We start from the raw sequence: 18,596 nt of genomic DNA, 5'->3' as shown, positions 1-18,596 counted from the left end.
ATTGCACTGGCTACTCGCTGCTCCCCAGATGCTGGTCCCCCTTCTCTTCACACTTGTTCCTCCACTGCCACATCTCTTCTCTGAGCACATGACCCACATAGCAACGCTCCCCTGACTGTGGTCATTGGTGTGACCTCTGGAACCTCCAGATTAGCCTGTCCAAATCCACACCAAAGTCTTCCTGCCAACCTGCCCATCTCACCTGGTCTTCCTCATGGCTGGTGCCTCCACCCACCTGCGCTAAGCGGAAGCCCTCCTTCCCTCTTCTCCAGCTTCCATATCCAGGCCCCCAATCCTGTTAAGTCTACATGTAAAGTTATTACAGTTTGGTTGCTAAAGATGTCTTAAGTTCAGTCCCTTCTCTCATTCCTACTGTGCCAGGAGGAAAAGGGAGGCAGAATTCCTGTCCTGTGTACCAGTGGGCTGAGAGACATCAGGCAAAGTCAGGGTCCCACAGGACGGAGGAAGGAAGCAAAGCAAAGAGGAACAAGACAGCTGGACACCTGCATACGAAACACAGTGAGGCTTAGGCAGGCAGGTATACTTTTGGTGTAGTTTAGGCAGATGTAGTTTAGGCAGGCAGGGAGGTTTAGGCAGGCAGGCGTAGGTGATCTTAGTATCCCTACAATATGTGGGTATTCCCCTTCCCCAGAAGCATCCTAAGAGACCAGCATGATACACCACGCCTGCCTGGGTCCAGGCTTCAGCATCTCCAGCCTAGACCGATGTGGTAGTTCTCAGCTGCTCTCCCTGACTCCAGGCTTTTCTCCTCCCATGCACTCCACATAGGTGGGGGTCAGTGTAGAGCTGACTCTGCCTCTTTCCCAGCAGCTGTCCAGTCCCCACAGCAGCAGTTCTCAAAGTCAGTCCCTGGACCAGCAGCAGCAGCTGCATCACCTAAGAACTAGTCAGAAATGCAAGTGCTTGCCTCCCATCACTCCATCCCCAGACCTACTGAGTCAGAGAGACTCTGGGAGTGGAGCCTGGCAGCCTGTTTTCACCAACCCTGTAAGTGATTCTGATGTAGCTCTGGGCCTAGAGAACAATGTTCCACCAGTGCTGGCACCTCCTAGGTGCTTTCTGCCACTGTGCTGATTCCCTGGCCCTGCCCAATGCCTACACATCCTGGTGCCACCACCAAGCTTCTCAGAGTTCTCTTATATGAAGTCTTTGGCATGTTTTATTTCCTCCGTGTACCTTCCCTCCTAGCTCCCTGATACGTCCATACGCTGGCTTCAGAAGATACATGCTTTGGGTGTCTCCTTTGTCCCTATTCATAACTCTAATACATGTAGGGCATCATGTTCACATCACCAGAGTCATGGTCTACATGCCTTTCCCTTTTTTGCTCTGTCCTGACTGTGAGTGTTCAGAGAGTGAGGTCATATTCCAGTCTTCTCTTTGGTCTGAAAGTCCAGCACAGAGCAGGCCTCATTGGAAGAGTCAGTAAATATTTAGTAAGGACCCAGTTAGGTGACTGATTGGCCTACTGACTCATTCTCCAACTTGGGAAGAAAACTCAAAGGAAACTTCATATAAGCTGAAAGCATTTATTTGTCTGCCAGTGTTTTTGTTTTTAATGTTTAAAAATGTTATTTATTGAAGTATGGTTGATTTATGATATTCAGTTAATTTCTGCTGTACAGCAAAGTGATTCAGCTCTACGTGTGTGTGTGTGTGTGTGTGTGTGTGTGTGTGTGTGTGTATACTTTTTCATTATGGCTTATCACAGGATATTGAATATAGTTCCCCCTGCTATAGAGTAGGCCCTTGTTGTTCATCCATTCTATGTATATTAGTTTGCATCTTTTAGTGTATAATCTTTGCACACTCCTTCCTAGTCATTCCTAGTCATACTTCCTAGTCGCTCAGTCGTGTCCGACTCTGCGACCTGTGGACTGTAGCCCACCAAGCTCCTCCATCCATGGGACTCTCCAGGCAAGAATACTGGAGTGGGTTGCCATTTCATTCTCCAGGGGATCTTCCCAACCCAGGGATCGAACCCAGGTCTCCCACATTGCAGGCAGATGCTTTAACCTCTGCACCACCAGGGAAGCCCCTTTCACTTTCTTTCACTTTCCTAGTCATACCAGTTAACTGTCAAATAAAAACAAGTAGAACTTTTAGTTTGTAGACTTATCACAATCAAAGAGAGGTGATTCGATACCTTAGTTGTAATATTTTTAAGTTCCTTCCCACACCATTATTTTAGACTCAGTCCAATTTCGTTTAACGCAGGGCAGAGGCTGTTTTTTATAATGATTTTTTGTGTGTTGATTTTTTTTTTTTAAGTCACCATACTTGAAACTCATCATAGTTTACAAAACAAAATGAAGTCAAATCACCTAGAGATACTTGTCTTGCAAATTAAGTATCTTGGGAAAATTTTGAGCACTTCTCTCCTGACATTTCTTGACATCCAAGACAATTCTTTACAAATTTTCCCACTTACCTGACTCAGAGCATCAGCCCCTCAACAAGCCAACAAACCAAAGTTAACTCCTGTCTTTTCACTTTCTGATGCAAAGGTATCAAAATATTCAGCGAACCATTGCTACAGAGAGGCCTGAAGAAGATTCTGGTAGCCAAATTTGTGATCCAGTTCCAGCAGGAGGCGGTGGAGGAGGTGGGAGTGACTCAGAGGCTGAATCTTCAAGCTTAGGTATGGCCAGCGGATACCGATGGGATGGAAGGTGGATAAGGGAAAGCAGGGAGGTGGGCAAAATCCAGGAGGAGAAAGATGCTTGGCCGCAGCAGGGTAAAAACAGACAGAAGTGTCTCACCAGGAATGTAAAGGAAAAGTGGACTCACAGTGAAGAGAACTTGTACTTGTGCATCAAGGTGATTTTTTTTCAGTGTCTTAATCATTTCTTGTTGTGTAAATTTATTTATTGGTGTCCTAAGGATGTTTTCCACTTGTAAGTAAAAGATGCCAATAAGAATTCAAGGTCTCCTTCCAAGGAGCCACGTGACAACAATAGGAATAAGACTTGTTTGTATTTCGAATAAAATATCAATACAGTCCCCCGCTGAGAGAGGAACCTGGCAGTAAAGAGGTTTTCCATTGGTCTTATGATTTTAAATACACCACCACTCAAGAAAATTTTTTACCAAATACCATCAGCATCCACTAGGGGGCCTGGTGTTCATTTCTTTGAATGTGCCTGAGTGGAACTCAGATGTAAATATTCGAAAAGCCTGAGATTGGCTTCTTTTCTGTTTGTTTTTAACTGAAGTATGCTGCTGCTAAGTCGCTTCAGTCGTGTCCGACTCTGTGTGACCCCATAGACGGCAGCCCACCAGGCTCCCCCGTCCCTGGGATTCTCCAGGCAAGAACACTGGAGTGGGTTGCCATTTCCTTCTCCAGTGCATGAAAGTGAAGTTGCTCAGTCGTGTCCGACCTCAGCGACCCCATGGACTGCAGCCTACCAGGCTCCTCTGTCCATGGGATTTTCCAGGCAAGAGTACTGGAGTGGGGTGCCATTGCCTTTGACTTAGAATATTGTGTTAGTTTCAGGTGTACAGCAAAGTGATTCAGTTTTACACATATATATTCTTTTTCATTATTGACTGTTGTAAGATATTGAATATAATTCCCTCTACTGTACAGTAGATCCCTGTTATATATTATGTTATATTTTATTATATTATATATGGTTTAGTCGCTCAGTTGTGTCCAACTCTTTGTGACCCTGTGGACTGTAGCTGGCCTGGCTCTTCTGTCCATGGAATTCTCCAGGCAAGAATATTGGAGTGGGTTGCCATGCCCATCTCCAGAAGATCTTCCCAACCCAGGGATTGAACCCAGGTCTCCCACATTGCAGGCAGATTCTTTACTGTCTGAGCCACCAGGGAAGCATCTATATAGTGATTAACCCAAAACTCCTAATTTAGCCCTCCCCTGCTCCTTGCCCCTTTGATCACCATAAAGTTGTCTTCAATGAAAACATTGGTTTCTATTTTTTATACCTGTAATAGCGTAAGATTATCACAGCGACATCCTGGTAATCCAAATCTCTTAAATTGGGTAAATGATGGCAGATGACACGTATAGAACAGTCTGAGCAAATAGCCACGTGTTTCACGTCCTGCAGGTCTCCGCTCTCTCTGAAAAGCAGAAGAATGGATATTTTCATGGCCTCTTTTAAATACACATACATAGTTCCACCAACAATTTTAATTGCCTCCATTCTAATCATTTTATCAGATATATTAACTAAACTGACTAGTTAAGGTTTTTCTATTATTAATTCCTTTCACTGCTAAGAGAGATTTGGTAAGGTGGTGGAATAATTGGAAATATGAGGGAAAAGGAAGAGAAAATTCCTTTTGGAGTTTGGTATTGGATCTGTTGGCATTTGCTGTATAACAAATTATCCCAAAGCTTAGTATCTGAAGCTCACAGCCATGCGTTAACCTCCCCCCACCCCAGTTCTGCAGGTGGGCAGTTTGAGCTGAGCTCTGCCAGGTAATTCCTCAGGGCACTGGGCTCACATGTGCCTTCTTAATCAGCTGTGGAATAGGCTGCAGGCTGGCTGGCCTGAAGTGGCCTCAGCCAGGGTGGCTTGTCCCTGCTCCCCATGGCTTTTCATCTTGTACAGGCTGTTCTCATGATGAGGGAGAGAAAGTAAGTAGGGACCTACAGGCCTCTCAAAACCCTGGCTCAGAACCTCTGGCAAATTTTGTTGGTTAAAGCAAAACTCAAGGCCAGCTTGATTTAATGTGGGGAGAGGCTGCAAAGTCCCAGAGTGATGGGGATGAAGGGAGAGGAAGGATTGTGATCCTTTCTGCAAACAAACTGACATAGCTATGGTGAGCAACTTATAAGGAAAATAAGAAAAATTCACTGGGATAAAAGGGATGAGTTATTTGAGGACTTGATCCAGCTGAAGTTACACTGGAGTACTCTGGGAAATACTGAGTCTCAACTGAGACACAGTGATGGGACACCTGGCCGTCACTGTGACACTGGTTGGATCACCATTCGAAACAACAGTCCTCTCCAGCAGTGCTGGTGAAGGCTTGCAGGCTGCCAGTGCCGCAAAAGAGAAGTCCTCTAACTGAAACCATCTTTTTCCAATGCATTCAGTTGCTTTGTTTCACTTCTTCCAGATCTGAGAAGAGATGGGTCACTTTCTCCAGTGAATTCACAAAAAATCACCTTGCTGCTACAGTCTCCAGCGGTCAAATTCATCACCAACCCTGAGTTCTTCACTGTACTGCACGCCAATTATGTGAGTGTTCCCACACACAGAGGGGGCCTGGGCTGGCTTCTGGCAAGACCAGAAACACAACTTTGCAAAGTCATTGGACAGATTAAAGAGGATAGCATTCTCACTCAGGCAAGGGGGTGGGGTGGGTGGGGTGAGGGGTGGGAGCAGGGAACAGGAAGAGAAAAAAGATGGTTCCTTTTTGTTCTCTGTGAGTCTCCCCCAAAAGGAGAAAAGCTAGATTTAGGAATACTATATCTTCTTTGCGTTTTTGTTAGATTCAAATGGGTTAATGTCAGTGAAAGTATTTGGAAACAAAGGTGCATTTTTATTATAGTTGAATTTTTTAAGGGACAAAATTACGGAATTGACAGATTCCCTTCAACCTGAATCATTTTATAAAATCACTTTCATTAAAGAAAGTTTAAAATAGATAAACAGGTTTCCTTTTCATATAATTAATCAAATAACCTGCTGCTGCTGCTGCTGCTGCTAAATCGCTTCAGTTGTGTCCGACTCCCTGCTTATGGTTAATTTAATGTGGTTTTTATATATTTAGCTTTCTCTCTCTCTCTCTCTTTTTTTTTTTTTGGTATTGTCAAGAAAGCAATGATATGATATCAGCATGCATGCATGCTCGGTTGCTCAGTCATGTCTGACTCTTTGCGACCCTGTGGACTGTAGCCTGCCAGGCTCCTCTGTCCATGGGATTTCTAAGCAAGAATACTGGAGTAGGTTGCCATCCCCTCCTCCAGGGGATCTTCCTAACTCAGGGATCAAACCCAAGTCTTAAGTCTCCTGTGTTGGCAGACCAGTTCTTTACCACTAGTGCCACCTGGGAGTGAAGTGAGGTCACTCAATCGTGTCCAACTCTTTGCGACCCCATGGACTGTAGCCTACCAGGCTCCTCTGTCCATGGGATTTTCCAGGCCAGAGTACTGGAGTGGGTTGCCATTTCCTTCTCCAGGGGATCTTCTCAACCCAGGGATTGAACCTGGGTCTCCCGCATTGTAGTAGCAGTAGTAGTAAAGTCGCTCAGTCATGTCCGACTCTTTGCTACCCTGTGGACTGTAGTCCACCAGGCTCCTCTGTCCATGGGATTTTCCAGGCAATAGGAAGACGCTTTTACCATCTGAGCCACCAGGGAAGTCCACCTGGGAAGTCCACCTGGGAAGTCCCCCTGATATCCTGATATTACTGTAGTCATTGCTTTTCTCATTTGACATGTGTTTCCTGCGGTTCAGGCACAGATCTAGGTGCTAGATGTAAAGACAGATTAGGGTGACACCTGATCAGCAGAAGCTCCCCGTTTTGTTGGGCAGCAGACGTGCAAAGATGAGTCTAATGTGATAGGACATAGCTGTCCTCTGGGAGGAGCAACGTGCCCTGGAACACACGTGACGCTCTGGACACTCAGGGAGCAGTCCTGAGGAGACTGAGTCCTGAACGTTGAAAGTTGACAGGGCAGAGGCTCCAGGCAGTGGGAGAAAGGACTCAGCCTGGGACTGGGTCCAGTGGAGCCGGAGCGTGGTGACAGGCAGAGGTGGGAAGAGAGGGTGGAGAATAGCAGCAAATTACCTGGTACATCATGGAAAGGAGCCTGGATCTACCTCAGCAGGCAACCAGACCCAGCTGCAGTCTCAGACATTATCATCATTACACAGTCTGAGAGGTGATTTTCTCAGGGAGAACTGTGGGAGAAGGGACTGAGAGGTTAAGACCAGAGCCTGGTTCCATTGCTTAAGTGAGCAATAATCAAGGGCTTCCCTAAGAAAGGGTCTGGGAGCAGGGAAAGAACAACTCAGCTTAGGAGATCTTTCTTCAGGGAATCAATCATGCTTGGGACCACTATGATTGAGGGGGATGGAGGGTGAGGACCCAAGAAAGTCTGAGTCCTTTCTGCTTTGTGCCCCTGAGTTAAGTGTCCCCATTCAACAGTAGTTTGATTAGGTGATGGGAGCTGTGGCAGGGGAGGAGGGTCTAGCTTTTGAGCAGGTTATATTTAGGAAACCTCTTGGACATCTAGTGATTAGATCAAGAGCTGCTGCCCAGTGAGACAGGGGTGAGTCACGAAGCAGGACAAAAATGCTAGACAGTGGTGCTCTCTGAGCTGTTCCCCAGCCTGCTCTGGCTACTAACAGTCTTTCCTTGAACCACACACACCCACCAGCCCCAGGTGGCATAAAATGGTTATATGGCACAACTAGAAACTCCTGAAGCTTTCTTCATCTCTTCTCATCTTCCAACCCCTACAAACAGTCATGTTTGTACATAGAAAGGAGTGGTAGACCGTTGAAGGTCAGCCCTAAAATTCACAGGGAACTTTAACTAATACACCCTGTTATATAGATGAATAGAGGAGCAATCCCCTGGAGAAGGGAAAGGCTACCCACTTCAGTATTCTGGCCTGGAGAATTCCATGGACTGTATAGTCCATAAGGTTATAAAGAGGTGGACACAACTGAGCAACTTTCACTTTCAACTCTTTGAAAAAGACCAAGGATGAACCTGTGCTGTCAGAGGAGGAACCAGGGAGCAAAGGGAGGAAAGGGAGGAGATGCTCAGAGAGTCAGAAGGAGATTCAGGGGAGCAGAACCAGGATGGGGCAGAGTGGGTTGGGGAGGGCGGAGGGGAGGGGAACTTGAGATGCAGGGGAGTTGGACAGTGTCCTAGGATGCTGAAGCAGTGGTAGAGTCAGATTGCAAAGAGGTCCATGTGTGTTCGCAGTGGGCAGGTTACTTCTGGAGCAAGATCTCTGCTTCCAAGGCCTCCTCCTCAAGGCTCACAATAAATCCCTGTGTAGCAACCACATCGCATCCCATTAAGGTGCTCAAAGTATGCTTGGTCTGTGTTTCTCCTAATCCCCACTCCCTTCCCCATCTCCATGGACCCCGTCTCAGAGTGCCTACCGAGTCTTCACCAGTAGCACCTGCTTGAAGCACATGATCCTCAAAGTCCGGCGGGATGCGCGTAACTTCGAACGCTACCAGCACAACCGAGACTTGGTGAATTTCATCAACATGTTTGCCGACACGCGGCTGGAATTGCCCCGGGGCTGGGAGATCAAAACAGACCAGCAGGGAAAGGTGAGGATGACTGCTGCTGGGGCCTTACATCAGAAGGTGAAGACCCATGAGCGGGTGAGGAGGGAGGTTGATGAGGAGATCAAAGCCTGTTCCTGAGACGCGCTATTGGCCACCAGGCAGAAGGGAGGGTAATTATCCGCATTGGGATTTCTGTCTTTTGATGTTTAGAATGTTTCCAAATGTCCCTGACTTCTGCCCACTGATGCTAATAGCACCTCCACCAAGTGGTGACGTTGCTATGTGTCCCCTGGGTGGGGAGGAGGGTTGGGGGACAGTATCACACCCAGTTGAGAAATACAGGCTCCATATTTCTTAATTTAGATTTGGAACGTGAAACCAAATTCTATTCAATGACCTTTCTAGTATTTTGCCTCCTTAGTTCCCTCTCAGAGGATTAAATTATTAGTTAAATGGGAGTGACATTATTAAATTATTCATTGTGATTTCCCTAATAAGCCTTCAGGTCTCATTAAAACAGGGTGAATTGGGCCAATGAAGTGTTACTGGCTTGCATTTTGCTTTTGTGTGGCATTAACCAAAACTAGTCTTTCCCAGGGATGCTGTAGAAGCCTAGCTGAGTCAGCTAAAGCAAGAATGCTGTTTCTTAATCACCATCAATCACTTTCATGTATTTATAGGACAGGTCAGACAGGCTACCGAGGAATCTTTTATAAACTGTGTAATCTTTTATAAACTTTAGTAGAGAGACTCCTTCCCTCTCCTAGTGTCAAAAGAATCAGAAGTCTTCCCAGCAAACACGTGTCTCAACAGGAAACTGCATCATTCCGCTCTCTTCGTCTGTGCTTATGGCCATGCAAAACCACAGTTCCCCAAAGTCGGCTGATGGGGCTTCACAGTGCCCTGGGAACCAGAAACCCCTCTCCCACACTTTGTCGTGTCCCAGTACCTGAGCCCTCTGAAATATGGGAGGAAAGATTGTGCCCTCTAATTGATGCAAGTCCGTCAGTACAATGAATCTCCATGACCAGCTCTGCAGTCAGGGATGAACTTGTCAGGGGGTGGCTTGTGTAGTGGGAAAACCACTATAGACAGAATCTACTCTTATTTACCAGATGTGGCCTCCCCTGGGAGAATGACAATGAAACATGGTGTGGGAAACATGCTTTCTATACAAAAGAAACAGAGCGAGTTCCAGAACACTAGACCATCTTGTGGTTTCTCACTCAGCCAACATGCTTCTCACTTTGGCAACACGTTCAGAGTCAACAGCCTTCACTTTCAGGGTGCACCGTGTAGGAAGAGGAGGGCTGGTCTGTGCTGTTTGGTGCCTTTGAATGCACATCATCCCCACAAGGAAGACCAAATGGCATCTGACTCACCTGTCATCTTGAAAACCTGGAGAAGGTGGACACAGCCTCTGCCCAACATCAATAGAGATTGCATGTGAAGCTCAAGCTGGCTCCAGGGTTGAGCTGTGGAGGATGGTCATCATCCAGGAGGAGGTGGGTCTCAGGCAGTAGGACAGGTGTGAGATGGATACTAAGGAATATACACATAACAACAAAGTAATAAGAGGCCTCTGAAGACCTGCTTCATGAAGGAAACAGAATCTTTATCTCGAGAAAAAGCATATCTTTTAGTATAATTTTCTTCAGAAAATAGAAATAAGTATTTTAAAGATATCTGTTTATCATCTACACAATGGCACAAGAACGCATGACTTATATTGGGCAAGAAGAACCCACACAAAGCAAACAAGCCAGAGGAGAGCAGACACAAGAAAACAGAACCAGCGCGGGATCTAGCAATCCTACTCCGGGTATTGATTCAAAAGAGCTGAACTCAAAATCTCAGAAGTATCTGCACTACTGTGGGTTTTGCAGCATTAATCAAATAACAAAGATATGGAAGCAGCCTAAATGTCTCTTCATGGATGGGTGGATAAAGAAAATGTGGTATATACATATACAAGGGAGTATTATTTAGCCTTTAAAAAGAAGAGAATTCTGACATACTGCAACATGGATGAAGCTGAAAGACATTGTGTTAAATGAAATTAGCTAGTCACAGGACAAAGACTGCATTATTCCATTTATATGAGAGATCTGAAACAGTCAAACTCATAGAAACAGTAAAATGGTGGTTGCCGAGGGATGGTGGCAGGAGGAAGTAGGGAGTTTCTGTTCAACAGGAATAGAGTTTTAGTTATGCAAGATAAGTTCTAGAGATGAGCTATCCAATATTGTGCCTATAGTTAACAGTACTGTAGTTTATGCACTTTAAATTTTTTTCTTTTATTTTTTTGCACTTTACATTCATTAGAAAGGAAAACTCATGTTAAGTGTTCTTACTATAGTTAAAAACTAGAAAAGGATGTGGGCTAGATAAACGGTTTAAGGTTTCATGAAATAACAAAATGTAACAGCATAAGGATAAAAGAGAAAAGAAATGACACTGTATAAAATCGAATCCTGGTTATAGAATATGAACATGGAAGCAGCCCCCAAAGCACAGAGAAGGTACCCTTTTGCAACCAGTGAAGGATAAAGTGAAAAAAAATATGAAAACCAGAAAAAGAAAAAAAAATGTATCTCACTGTCTCAGCAAGAACCAATTAAATATCACAAACTCCCTTAATTTCCCTTGCCTGTGTGCGCCACTGTATAGTTTACATGTTTGTTCTATGTACTGTTTCTCCTGGCAGAATTTTAAGCTCTTTGAGAGCAGGGGTCTTTGTGTTGCTCATTGATGAAACTTCTAAGGGCCTAGAATAGTGTCTGGCACATTAGCTGGCCCTCACTAAGTCTCTGTTGGATGAAAGGCTTTTAGATATTCTTGAAGAAGAAATTAAATAATAGTGACCCCATGAACTGAAGCCTACCAGGCTCCTCCGTCCATGGGATTCCCCAGGCAAGAGTACTGGAGTGGGGTGCCACTGCCTTCTCCAATAGATATAGTAGCAATAAGTAAATATTAACTATAAATATTAAATTGTTAATTAAATATTGAAAATAAAGCTTTGATCTACAACAGATTGTTCAGATGGGAAGATTAATTGGACTCACTGAGTTACAGTAAAATTAATTAAAATAAATGCTACTCTGGAATGTCTTTAAATCGAGACTTTAAAAGTCTTATCAATATACAGCTATGATAATATGAAAGTCATTTACAAAAGAATTAAAAATCAGACAAACCTCAAACTTCGCATCCATAAAACCAAAGTGTAGAAATCCACAGAACAATGACTACAGGTTATTGATGAGAAAGACTGCAGCTCAATAATCCTATTTCCAGAAAAAATTGTTATTGAAGTATGAAGACAGTAGGGAAAAAACCTCATGTGCAAGACTTCAGGGCTCACCCTACTCTTTTGCCTGCCCTAAGGAAAAAGCAAAAGCCGTTCTCCAGATGGCTCACAAATGATACAGAAGAGAAAATCAATAATAGGAAAATCATAGCATTAAAAAACTTTGGTGATGGGTATTTAAATCAATCAAATGCACAAATATAAATGTAAATAATTGCTTTAAAATTATAATGCTTTGTATTGAAAAAGCTCAATAAAGTATGGGAAAATATGTATAATAAAAATGGAATACTTCTATAAGAACAATTTGGATCAGTATCCCTGGACCAGAATTAAAAAGATGAGGAAACAGAGAGTTGACTGGCAACACAGCCCCCCAGGCTCTTATGGTGTCAGATGCAAGAGCCTATCCTTAAGTAAGAAATCAAAGCCTTACTGGAGACATTCAAGCAAAAATTGGACGACTACTTTTCCAGAACAGAAAGGAAACTCATGCATCAAAAAAATGTGACTAATAATGTACCAAAAAAATATGGCTGCACAAATACTAGAATCTAATCAGATAAAATATTTTAAGAAATTTCTTGGAACCTACAGTAAATGTATAGAAACCTGCTTTTTGGACTGTGTTAAAGACTTTACAAGAAAAGAAGTAAAACCTGAAGAGACCACCTGTTCAGAACATTGCTTACAGAAGTATTTAAAAATGACTCAACAAATATCTATGAGATTTCAGGAATATCATATTCAGCAGAATGGAGCCCTAGCTGCCAAAACAGGACTCCTTGGCCAGCCATGATAGAGAGATCCTAATGGATGGACTTTTGATGAAAGATTGCCAACAGCTATTGCAGTGGAAATGAGGATTCACCTGATAGAATCCCCTGAAAGTAGTAGCCACCATGTTAAACCTGGCAAATGGAAACCACTGGAGAAACAACATTGATATATACAGGAATAGTCAAAATACAAGGTCTTATTGTTCAATGGAAATAATAAGATGCAACACTTGTTGAGGCCTTAAGATTCAGCAGCTTGGTCACTTGATTAGAATAATAAACCATTGTTTCTTCAATAGTGACTGTTAATTTTAAAGCAAAATATGTGTTCGATCATGTATGAGATAGAAAAAAAACTTTATTACTAAAAATAAAATAAATGAAAATCATTGGAAAAAAAAAAGATGAGGAAACAAAAAGTGGGTAGGTGAGCAGGGCAAGGAAAGTGGTACTAAGTTCCTAATGGGTGGAAGGGGAGGTCAAGTGGATAATTTGAAAAACAAAGGCTAAATATAGTTGCTTGACAAACTTAAAAGGCAATCATTGTACCATTTAAAGCAAGATTTTTCCCTCTTGAATTCCTACAAAAGATAAAATCAAACAAAATACAGTGTTTGTATCAAAAACACACAAAAGAATCCACAAGGAAGCAAAGAAAATTGGAATATTAAAAATAAAATGACAACAGTAAAGCCAAGCATAACAGTTGTGGCAGCAAGTAGAAATAGGATAAACTTGTTACTCCTTACAAACTTGGTACTCCGCATAGGGAATGGTATCTCCTTACCAAAAGGAGCTACTGTCAGATTTGATACCAAACAAATACAGCTTTAAAAAAGACATACCTAAGAGATCATTTAGAATGTTTAAAAGTGAAAGAATAAATATTAATATAGTATGAAAATAATAACAGAAAAAACAGTGTTGGTATATTAATATCATACAAAGGAGAGTTGAAACCTAAATCCTTAAAATGAGGTCAAAGAAAGATTTTATATTCATCAATGGCACAGTTAAATTACAATAATCATGTATACATTATGAGCCAAAGAACGAGATACATATTATATAAAGAAAATAAAAGAACTGCAAAGGAAATGAAGAAATGCAGAAAGTAGGAAAATATGTTTTATATCCATCAGTTCAATAGATTAAATAGACAAAATAAGATTTGAATACTTTCCTGTTAATGGAACGTATATTAATACTTTCATTTAAAATAAAGCTTACATTGACCTTAATTGTATACAGTTTTTATCTGAGATATCTAAAATAGTCATATTAATAGAGATAGAAAGTAGAATAGAGGTTACCAGGAACTTGGGGGCAAGGCAGAGGAGAGAGAGAATGAGGAGTTATTTCTTTTAATGAGACCATAGTTTCAGTTTTGGAAAGTGAAAAACTTTAGGAAATGAATAGTGGTGATGACCGCACAACGATGAGAATGCACTTAATGCCTCTAAATTGTGAATTTAAAAAATAATTAAGATGGCAGATTTTATATGATTTTTAATAAAAATATACTTTTATTTATTTTGAATTGAAGTATAATTAAAATATAATATTAGTTTCAGGTATACAGCATAGTGATTCAGTATTTTTATAGATTTTACTCCATCTACCATTATCATAAAATAGCAGTTATATTTCTCTGTGTCATAATATATCCTTGTTGATTATTCATTTTATACATAGTAGATTATTTCTTTTAATCCCATTCCCCTATCTTGCCACTCCCCCCTTCCTTATCACCACTGGCAACCAAATAAAAGTATATTTGTTTTCTGTGTCTGAGAGTCTATTTCTGCTTATACTCATTAATTAGTTTTATTTTTTAGATTCCACATATAAGTAATAACATACATCACATATATAATAGTATTTTTTTCCCTTTCTGACTTACCTCACTAAGAATAATAACCTCTATATCCATCCGTGTTGTTGCAAATGTCAGAATTTCTTTCTATTTATGCCTGAGTAGTATTCCAGTGTATGGGGTGTGTGTGTGAGTGTGTGCATGTGTGCGTGCGTGTGTGTGTGTGTGTGTGCGCGCGAGCATGTATGTGTGTATACCACATCTCCATTATCTGTGTATCTGTTGACAGACACTTAGGTTGTTTCCATATCTTCAGTTGAGCTGAGATCAGTCGCTCAGTCGTGTCCGATTCTTTGCAACCCCATGAATCGCAGCACGCCAGGCCTCCCTGTCCATCACCAACTCCCAGAGTTCACTCAGACTCACGTCCATTGAGTCAGTGATGCCATCCAGCCATCTCATCCTCTGTTGTCCCTTTCTCCTCCTGCCCCCAATCCCTCCCAGCATCAGAGTCTTTTCCAATGAGTCAACTCTTCGCATGAGGTGGCCAAAGTATTGCAGTTTCAGCTTTAGCATCATTCCTTCCAAAGAAATCCCAGGGCTAATCTCCTTCAGAATGGACTGGTTGGATCTCCTTGCAGTCCAAGGGACTCTCAAGAGTCTTCTCCAACACCACAGTTCAAAAGCATCAATTCTTCGGTGCTGAGCTTTCTTCACAGTCCAACTCTCACATCCATACATGACCACAGGAAAAACCATAGCCTTGACTAGACAGACCTTAGTCAGCAAAGTAAATCTCTGCTTTTCAATATGCTGTCTAGGTTGATCATAACTTTTCTTCCAAGGAGTAAGCATCTTTTAATTTCATGGCTGCAGTCACCATCTGCAGTGATTTTGGAGCCCCCCAAAATAAAGTCTGCCACTGTTTCCACTGTTTCCCCATCTATTTCCCATGAAGTGATGGGACCGGATGCCATGATCTTCGTTTTCTGAATGTTGAGCTTTAAGCCAACTTTTTCATTCTCCTCTTTCACTTTCATCAAGAGGCTTTTTAGTTCCTCTTCACTTTCTGCCATAAGGGCGGTGTCATCTGCATATCTGAGGTTATTCATATTTCTCCCGGCAATCTTGATTCCAGCTTGTGTTTCTTCCAGTCCAGCATTTCTCATAACGTACTCTGCATAGAAGTTAAATAAGCAGAGTGACAATATACAGCCTTGACGTACTCCTTTTCCTATTTGAAACCAGTCTGTTGTCCCATGTCCAGTTCTAACTGTTGCTTCCTGACCTGCATACAGATTTCTCAAGAGGCAGGTCAGGTGGTCTGTATTCCCATCTCTTTCAGAATTTTCCACAGTTTATTGTGATCCACACAGTCAAAGGCTTTGGCATAGTCAATAAAGCAGAAATAGATGTTTTTCTGGAACTCTCATGCTTTTTCCATGACCCAGCAGATGTTGGAAACTTGATCTCTGGTTCCTCTGCCTTTTCTAAAACCAGCTTGAACATTTGGAAGTTCACAGTTCACGTATTGCTGAAGGCTGTCTTGGAGAATTTTGAGCATTACTTTACTAGCATGTGAAATGAGTGCAATTGTGCGGTAGTTTGAGCATTCTTTGCCATTGCCTTTCTTTGGAATTGGAATGAAAACTGACCTTTTCCAGTCCTGTAGCCACTGCTGAGTTTCCCAAATTTGCTGGCATATTGAGTGCAGCACTTTCACAGCATCATTTTTCAGGATTTGAAATAGCTCAACTGGCATGCCATCACCTCCACTAACTTTGTTCGTAGTGATGCTTTCTAAGGCCCACTTGACTTCACATTCCAGGATGTCTGGCTCTAGATGAGTGCTCACACCATCGTGATTATTTGGGTCATGAGGATCTTTTTTGTACAGTTCTTCTGTGTGTGCTTGCCATATACTGTGTTTTCACAGTAGTTGCACCAATTTATGTTCCTATCAACAATGTACTAGGGTCCTCTTTTCTCCATGTCCTCACCATAGTTTGTTGTTTGTAGACTTTTTGTGGAGAAGGAAATGGCAATCCACTCCAGTATTCTTGCCTGGGAAATCCCAAGGACAGAGAAGCCTGGTAGGCTACAATCCACGGGACTGCAAGAGTCCAAATTAACTAAAGCAACTTAGTACAGCACAGACTCTTTGACATTAGCCATTCTGACAGGAGTGAGATGACATGTCTCATTATGGTTTTGACTTGCACTTTTCTGGTGATTAACAGTGTTGAGCTTATTGACCATCTGTATATCTTTTTTGGAAGAATATCTACTCAGGTCTTACACCCATTTTTAAATCAGATTCTTTTTTAACATTGAGCTGTATGAACTATTTATATATTTTGGATATTAAGCTCTTATCAGTCATATCATTTGCAAATGTTTTCTCCCATTCCGTAGGCTGTCTTTTATCAATGTTTTCCTTTGCTGTGCAGAATCTTTTAACTTTAATTAGGTCCCATTTATTTAGTTTTGCTTTTGTTTCTTCTGCCTTGGGAGACAGACCCCAAACAATATTTCTACAATTTATGTTAGCGTGCTCTGCCTATATTCTCTTCTAGAATTTTTGTTTGTTTGTTTTAGGTCTTACATTTAGGTCTTTAATCCATTTGAAGTTGATTTTTGTATACAATGTTAGTGAATGATCTAATTTCATTTTTTTTACAAGTAGCTATCCAGTTTTCCTAGCATCATTTGTTGAAAAGACTATCTTTCCTCTCCATTGTAAATTCTTGTCTTCTTTGTCATAAATGAATCGACCATAAGTGCATGAGTCCATTTCTGAGCTCTTACTTCTGTTCCATTGATCTGTGTGTCTGTTTTTGTGCCACTGCCATGCTATTTTGAGTAGCTTGTAGAATAGTCTGAAGTCAGAGAGCTTGAAACCTTTGTTCTTTTTTCAAGATTGTTTCAGTCTTTTGTGGTTCCATATACATTTTAGAATTATTTATTCTAGTTATGGGGAAAATGTCATGGGTATTTTGAAAGAGATTGCATTGACTCAGTATATTGCTTTGAGTAGTATGGAAATTTTAACAATATTAATTCTTCCAATCCATGAACATGGGATATCTTTCCATTTCTTTGTATCATCTTCATTTTCCTCCTTCAGTGTTTTATAGTTTTCAGAGTTATAGGTCTTTCACTTCGTTGGTTAAGTTTATTCCTAGGTATTTTATTCTAAAAATTTGAAGAGGCAGGAATACTCCCAAATTCATTCTGTAAGGTTACCATTACCCTGATACCAAAACCAAAGACACTACAGAAAGAAAAAAAGAAAATTACAGGCCAGTATCTCTGATGAATATAAATTTAAAATGCTCAATAAAATATTAACAAATAAACTTTAACAATAGCTTAAAAAGATCATATACCATGATCAAGGGCTTCCCTTGTGGCTCAGACGGTAAAGCGTCTGCCTACAATGCAGGAGACCTGGGTTTAATCCCTGGGTCAGGAAGTTCCCCTGGAGAAGGAAATGGCAACCCACCCCAGTATTCTTGCCTGGAAAATCCCATGGACAGAGGAGCCCGGTAGGCTACAGACCATGGGGTTGCAAAGAGTTGAACACGACTGAGCAACTTCACTTCACTTCACTTCACCATGATCAAGGGAGATACAGTCCAGAAATGCAAGGATGGTTGAAATATCCACAAATCAATCAATGTGACACACTGTATTAACAAAAGGAAGGAAAAAAAGCACATAAGCATTTCCATAGATGCAGAGAAAGAACCTGACAAAATTTTTTGTCAAGTCTTTTAAAAATCCATTTCTGATAAAAAAAAAAAAACTCTTATCAGAGAGTTGGTGTAGAAGGAACATATCCCAACATAATAAAGGCCATTTATGACAAACCCATAGCCAACATCATACTCAGTGGTGAAGTGCTGAAAGATTTTCCTCTAAGACCAGAAACAACACACTAAGATGCCCACTCTTGCCACTTCTATTTACAATAGTCTTGTAAGTTCTAGCCACCACAAGCAGATAAGAAAAATAAATTTAAAAACATCAAAAATTGGAAGAAAAAAAAGTAGAACTCACTATTTTCAGATGGTATGATAGTAAATATAGAAAACTCTAAAAGCAAAGAAGAAAAGGAAAGATATAAGCATCTGAAACAAGTTCCAAAGAATAGCAAGGAGAGATAAGAAAGCCTTCCTCAGCAATCAATACAAGAAATAGAGGAAAACAACAGAATGGGAAAGACTAGAGATACCTTTATGACAATTAGAGATACCAAGGGAACATTTCATGCAAAGATGGGCTCGATAAAGGACAGAAATGGTATGGACCTAACAGAAGCAGAAGATATTAAGAAGTGGCAAGAATACACAGAAGAACTGTACAAAAAAGATCTTCATGACCAAGATAATCACGATGGTGTGATCACTCACCTAGAGCCAGACATCCTGG

General features: G+C 41.6%; 2 protein-coding genes across 4 annotated transcripts in view; both read left to right on the top strand.

The window, feature by feature from the left end:
• Nucleotides 1–18,596, top strand: part of HECW1 (HECT, C2 and WW domain containing E3 ubiquitin protein ligase 1) — a 492,408-nt gene that overhangs the window by 381,611 nt on the left and 92,201 nt on the right. For all 3 annotated transcript variants that reach the window (XM_042248727.2, XM_060415079.1, XM_042248728.2), the window contains 3 exons: nucleotides 2,529–2,662; nucleotides 5,113–5,234; nucleotides 8,111–8,296. In XM_042248727.2, coding sequence (XP_042104661.1) covers nucleotides 2,529–2,662; nucleotides 5,113–5,234; nucleotides 8,111–8,296 — 442 coding nt within the window. The remainder of the gene's footprint in view (nucleotides 1–2,528; nucleotides 2,663–5,112; nucleotides 5,235–8,110; nucleotides 8,297–18,596) is intronic.
• Nucleotides 11,979–12,470, top strand: LOC114114533 (mitochondrial import inner membrane translocase subunit Tim9-like). The gene has a single exon (XM_042248729.2). The coding sequence runs from the start codon at nucleotides 12,085–12,087 to the stop codon at nucleotides 12,364–12,366; it is 282 nt and encodes a 93-aa protein (XP_042104663.1). The 5' UTR covers nucleotides 11,979–12,084; the 3' UTR covers nucleotides 12,367–12,470.

Source organism: Ovis aries, chromosome 4 (assembly GCF_016772045.2).
Source record: "Ovis aries strain OAR_USU_Benz2616 breed Rambouillet chromosome 4, ARS-UI_Ramb_v3.0, whole genome shotgun sequence".
Classification (NCBI taxonomy): Eukaryota; Metazoa; Chordata; class Mammalia; order Artiodactyla; family Bovidae; genus Ovis; species Ovis aries.
Note: the sequence above shows the minus strand (reverse complement) of the source record. Positions and strands in the feature narration are given on the sequence as shown.

Bases quoted from the DNA above. Each gene is read 5' to 3' on its own strand.
- LOC114114533 (XM_042248729.2), top strand. From the start codon at position 12,085: ATGTACCAAAAAAATATGGCTGCACAAATACTAGAATCTAATCAGATA.